The sequence below is a fragment of the Microtus pennsylvanicus genome, chromosome 5 (genome assembly GCF_037038515.1).
Source record: "Microtus pennsylvanicus isolate mMicPen1 chromosome 5, mMicPen1.hap1, whole genome shotgun sequence".
NCBI classification, from domain to species: Eukaryota; Metazoa; Chordata; class Mammalia; order Rodentia; family Cricetidae; genus Microtus; species Microtus pennsylvanicus.
This window is the reverse complement of record NC_134583.1, coordinates 111,596,210-111,602,209: the sequence shown is the minus strand read 5'-3', so window position 1 is coordinate 111,602,209 and position 6,000 is coordinate 111,596,210. Positions and strand designations below refer to the sequence as shown.

The window sequence follows — 6,000 nt, the reverse complement described above, 5'->3', positions numbered from 1 at the left end:
TCTACTAAAATTTGTTAACTTGTTGCTCATTACCTGAAAGAATGCCCCTCCCACTCACCAAACAAATGGAAAACAATGTTTACTTTTGTTTTTTTTGCAAATCGTGCTCTCTGTGGTGTACAATGGATATCTTTAAAGTGCAGTAATTACTAAAGACTCAGGATCAAAAGGCTATAACAGTTCCGTTAGCATTGGCGGGATGATGGATGCTCAGAAAAGAAGGGAGAAACAAAGACGAACACCATTGCAGTTTCCAGACTCAACTGGGAGGGTAAGCCAGCAGTTTAGCAGCTGCAGTAGCCACTTCAGAGCCTTGAAAGATGATATTGGGGTGCTCAACATACAATATTTAACTGGAGTAGATGAAATAAAATCCAGACTTTGAACTGTTCACAATCAACGCATGGCCTTTCAATTTTCCTTAAACACTTGGCTCATCATGATATGCTCATTCAACTTGCCCTCCAAATGTTTAGTCCACAATTTCCAGTAAAGTTATGTGCTACCCAAACTTGAAATTGCTCTTGCCCTGTCGGTCATTCTTATTAGTGAAGGTCTTAACCTCAGAACTTGACAGTGAGAAGAGATGCACACACATGTGCCTTCTGTCATGACCACATCCAGGCAAGCAGAGCGGAAAAGAAAGAACTGGCGAAAACAAAGATGGGTTTCTTTAGGTTGTCTAAAGGCAATTTAATATTTATGAAATGTCTCCTACACACATACACACATTCTCTCTCTCTCTCTCTCTCTCTCTCTCTCTCTCTCTCTCTCTCTCTCTCTCTCTCCCTCTCTCTCTCAGGATCCTGTTACAAGCACTGCGTCATCCTCGAGAGATCACATGGTAATTGTTGCTATTTCAAGGATCAAGTGTCATAAAGCACCCCATCCCACTCCCTTCTTTTGGTACCATATAGCCTAGAAGAGTTTCTGTGTGATGGAGTGAGCGCAGACTCTCTGGTCCAACCAGGCTCTCGGTGGGGTGGCGCGCTCGCGTATTCTCACCAAGCGACTGGGAAAGGGGGACGAGGGAGGAGGGGGTCTCAGGGGAGGAAGGGCGGCTCTAATTGGTTTCTCAATGAAAGATAATCACCTATTCCCCAGAGACGCTAGGGATTAGCACTCTGCCTCTCCTCTCCTTCCTTTTAGACGCCTCATCCTCCCCTTGGAGCTTCTAGTCCATTCAGCAGAAGCGATCGCAGGAGCGGGGCCGCACTCAGTGCTCCGGGCTGAGCGCCCCAGTCCCCGGCTCGCTGCGCTCCTCTGCTGTCCCAGCCGCCGGCGCGCCGCGGGAGGAAAAGTTTCAAGAGCGGGGGGGATCTGGCTTAACCATAAAAAATGAGCGAACTGGAGGAAGACTTTGCGAAGATTCTCATGCTCAAGGAGGAGAGGATCAAGGAGCTGGAAAAGCGGCTGTCAGAGAAGGAGGAAGAAATCCAGGAGCTGAAGAGGAAGCTCCACAAATGCCAGTCGGTGCTGCCGGTGCCCTCCACCCACATCGGCCCGCGGACCACCCGGGCACAGGGCATCTCTGCCGAGCCTCAGACTTATAGGTCCTTCCACGACCTGCGCCAGGCGTTCCGGAAGTTCACCAAATCTGAGAGGTAGGCTCAGGGCGTCGTGGGGTAAGGGCCACTCTCTCCAGGCGTCCTGTGCTCGGGGCCGGGGGCTGCGGCTCCAGGAAAGCGCAGGGCGCCCCCTGCTCGCCGTGGCGGTCCGGGAAGGGGAAGTGTTTATTTTTGTTTCTGCGCATCACGTGCTGTGGTTGTCTCCAGCGGGCTGGGAAAAGGCAAGCTCTTCGCGGAGACGCGCCCCTGTGGCGTGGGGGTGGGGAGAAGGACCGCGGAAAGTTTGCTACCCTGCACTCGACGGCTTGGGCTGCTGCCTCTCGGGGCGCCCACACTGGGACTGAACCCTGACCGTCCCCAGGCCTGGAGAACCTCCCCGAGGTGACCCCTGGACCCAGGCTGCGGTGTGACCTGAGGCTGGTTGGGGTCGAGTTCAGTTTAGGGACAGAGTTTGTCTGGATACAGTGAGCTTTGCCAAGAGGGCTCTGGCCGGCTTGGGGCGGACCGAGGGCTGGTCCCCACCCAATAGATCCATCCTCCAGCAAAGGATTGGGAGGGAAGGGTTATTCACAGGGTTACTGTCAGGGGAGTTGTGACGTCATCAAGAGAAGGCCACGAAACCCCACCTCTGGGTGCTCATTTGCTCCGCTTCTATTTCTTCCAAAAGCGCCACTCTTAATTGCCCTGGGCTTCGTGGAGGTTGGGTCACCTTGCACGTGAAGCAGGTTAGGGACAAATTCTCAGCCCAGTGCAAGGGCAACAGCGGGTCTGTTTGCTTCAACTTCAACCCCCTCCTGAAAAAGTTGGGGTAGGGAACGAAGATGAGTGCTTTCTTTAGGCGTCACCTCGCTTCTCACTCTCTTCCTCCCTGGCATTCTAAGAGCCAGATTCTTCCTTTTCAAAGTTGTGTAGCTTCTCCGGGGTGTTCAGGGGAGGCTGGGTGGATTCTGGCCACAGTGGGAAGATTTTGCACTCCACATGCCGCCTTCGCGGAGAAGCCTGATCGATCGGTTGCAGCCTTAAAGCCCTGTGGACATTAGGGAGAGGAAGTGCAGACTCCAAAGCCCATTACTGGCTTTTAGTCTCGGGAAATGCAGGGCCGAAAGTGCATTTCTCGGGATATTGAATATTCCATTAGGCGTGCCTTCATGCCCGCCTACCTCCTACCCTTTCCCTCCTCTTAGATCTCTTGCTGTCTGACTTTGGGGCCCCCGGGGGACTACTACCTCCCCTCCCCGCCGCCCCAACACACACCCTTAGCCCTCTTATTTTGAGGTTTGCTGTTCTAAAGAACAAATCTTGTCATAGGTCTCCTCTGGGCCATTTCCAAGGCCCCCATGTTCCTGCACCTCCAGTATACTGTACCAACCCCCGAGTGTATTGATCACAGTGTGGGCAGGCAAAACGGACAACACGGGGGTTCGAAGTTGTCAGAAGACCCAGAGCTGGGAATGAGTGGGGATAAGAAAACAGGAATCCCCAGGATACCACTTAGAAAAAAAATGCTGGCTCTCCTGAACACCGATCTCAGAGGGCTTTCAGATAGCCTGAGTCACCGGTCAGTTTTGAAGCGACACTGGTACCTTTTGGCCCAGCCTGCCTTGGAAGCTCCTATTGCCCGGAACGAGGCCACTCCCCTTCCACTTAGGCTGAAACTGCGGAGTTAGTCTTTGGCCTGGCCCTAGGTTGGGGAGCCACTGCAGCCCTGCCTCCGCCTGGCTGCGCATTCCGCGGCCGCTGCCCTGCCCGGCGCTCAGCAGCTGGAATCAATCTGCCCACCTCCTTAAGAAGCCACTTCATCAGCGGTCACCAGGCAGCTGCTTGCCTCCTAGGGCTGCCGGTTTAAGCTTTATCGCATTTTTGAAATTTCAGATTTCGTGTCTGGGCTGTGCCCTTAGAGTAAGAGTACTGCCTCACAGCAGAAAGGAAATTCTCACCAGAGTCTGGAGAGGACTGGAGGGAGAAAATCCGCTTTCCCAGAGCCTGCCCTCCAGGCGCCAGTTTACAGAGACTCTCCCCGCCCCCCTTGACAAGCATTCTCAAAGAATGTGAAGTTTTTGTATCTATGAAGAGGAAATGGCTTACGCCTCGTATGAAACATCTCCCCTTTTGACCCCTCCCCCACGCCCACCCCAGAGTTTTCTTATTGAAGTAGGAACTTGCATCTCAAGAGTGGCCCTTGCATGATAGGGATTAAGGGCACCTTTATTTGTGTCTTGAACAAGTGTCTGAAGTACTTTCTTCTCTCTGTCCTGGTTTACGCAGAATTAAGGTAAATGTTTTCCCACGTGTGCGTACTTCCAAGTTTCCAAAAGGGAGCATGCAGTTTATTTTCAGTAAGGTGACTCATTAGCATTTAAAGAATTTTGACAGGTATAATATATGGGCATAATATCCATTGGAATTAGGCACTCACTTAAAGGGACAGTATTAAGTTCTCAACTGCAAGACACTTTGGTTTAGCTAAGAGGAAAAACACTTAGAAAGGCATTTCTAAACGATGAGGGTTAATATCAATCAAGATACTCTCAGAATAAAAGAATACTTCCGGTATCTTAGGTATCTGGGTTTAGGAAGCAGATAGTTCATCTCCAGTGACCTGTTGTGACTGAAGCAAAAGGCTTTATTGCAAAGCTAATGTTCAGTTATAATTTGAATGATAGCTGTTAGTACTGAAGTCTCATTTCAAATCTTATTAGGACACTCCAGTTTTATACTGAAGAGGAAATAAATTTAGTTTGAATTAGGATTTTTTTAGGAGGGAAAACTAACAGAAGATTTTCCTATAAATTTCTGCTTTGGAGTCTGTAATCTAAAAATAATTTACACAGTAGGTAGCAAAACATATCTTCAGCTTTTATTGCAGTGGAAGGAAACGGGAGAAATTATCTACGGCTGTAATCAACTCGGTCCAATTATCCAGATTTCCATGTGTCCACAGAGGATAGAATGCTTGTTCTCCATTAAGAATGATCCAAGTATCTAAGGAATGCTTAGATGAAAATTATACCAGGGAAGAGGACGATCTAAGCTCTCGAGCAGAAGTATCAAGTGTACAGTGTGATGATCACGTTTAAAAAGAAAGCCTCTGACTTATTGCAGTTCTCACTTACGGACCCCTTAGGAAATGCTCTGTAGGGATCAAGTGATTATCACTGAAAACTGCAGGCTCTTTCAGATGATGGCGATGATATTTTAAATACTTTCGTTTTGCCAAAGAACTCCAAGTATTTCCCATAGATTCCTCTGAACTGGATTCCCCCTCTGCGTATGCTTCACATCCAGAATTTCCAACTTCTCTCAATTCTTTTCCCGAAGTTTTCATACACACATAAGTTCCTTATTTTGGCTGCCTCATTAACTGGTGTATACACAGGGGACTACGCACAAGTTTTAAATTAGCTGGAGCATGGGCTAGAATCAATATTAACTCGTTCCCAGAATAAGAGCAGACAGTATTCCAAAGTGGCTGGAGTTATTTTTGTCTTGAATCCCTTGCTTCCTATGATGCCAGTTGATCAGCTGGGACTCAAACTTCCGTGGGACATAGATACCTTGGACCGGATGTCCCAGAAAACCCTTGCCGTTTGCATCTCTGATCCAATGCCATTGCAATTTGGCCTTCAGACTAAGTCAAGAGGCAAGGCCTCATTTTGATATAAACAACTTCAATAAAGTGTGTTCAGGCTGTATTGTGTGGGCCTAACAATGGCTACTCACCCTTTGTTCACATTAAAAACACACAGAGTTTTGAAACAATGACAAAAGGAACAATAAAGGCAGCTTATCTTTCCCATCTCAACACTGTGCTAGAAACAGTGCCTCCTGATGAGCACATCTAAAGAGTTCCCACATTTGTCAGGGAAGGAGTTTGAGGCTTCGAATCTAGTGACTTGCTTATAGACTCCCAGCTCGTTACCGCCACAACCAGCTTCAAACCTGAACCGTCTAGTTCTGAGACCACATAATAGGTGTACTCTGGAGCCCCAGACCAGGGCTAGTTCCATCTCAGTGAGTACCTCTCAGTGGGTAGAAAGGATGTACCATGAGCTAAACTGACCTCATTTGAAAGGGACCAGTGGACTCTTGGAGCCATCTTATGTACCTTGGATCGGCCTGCTTAGCTGTGAAGTCCTCAGGCAGCCCTGCTCTTTCTTGTAGGATTGTTACTGAGCAGTCTATCAGCTGCTGCTGCTGCTGCTTCTTCTTCTTCTTCTTCTTCTTCTTCTTCTTCTTCTTCTTCTTCTTCTTCTTCTTCTTCTTCTTCTTCTCCTTCTCCTTCTCCTTCTCCTTCTCCTTCTCCTCCTCCTCCTCCTCCTCCTCCTCCTCCTCCTCCTCCTCCTCCTCCTCCTCCTCCTCCTCCTCCTCCTCCTCCTCCTTCTTCTTCTTCTTTGAACTTCTGTAGCTCAGTGTCCTGCTCCAGGCTGGGATG

General features: G+C 48.9%; 1 protein-coding gene across 1 annotated transcript in view; it reads left to right on the top strand.

Annotated features, from left to right (window-relative positions):
* The first annotated feature begins 1,029 nt into the window (after positions 1 to 1,029).
* Positions 1,030 to 6,000, top strand: part of Prkg1 (protein kinase cGMP-dependent 1) — a 1,110,483-nt gene continuing 1,105,512 nt past the window's right edge. Inside the window, exon 1 of the mRNA XM_075973828.1 lies at positions 1,030 to 1,604. Coding sequence (XP_075829943.1) covers positions 1,339 to 1,604 — 266 coding nt within the window. The 5' untranslated portion in view covers positions 1,030 to 1,338. The remainder of the gene's footprint in view (positions 1,605 to 6,000) is intronic.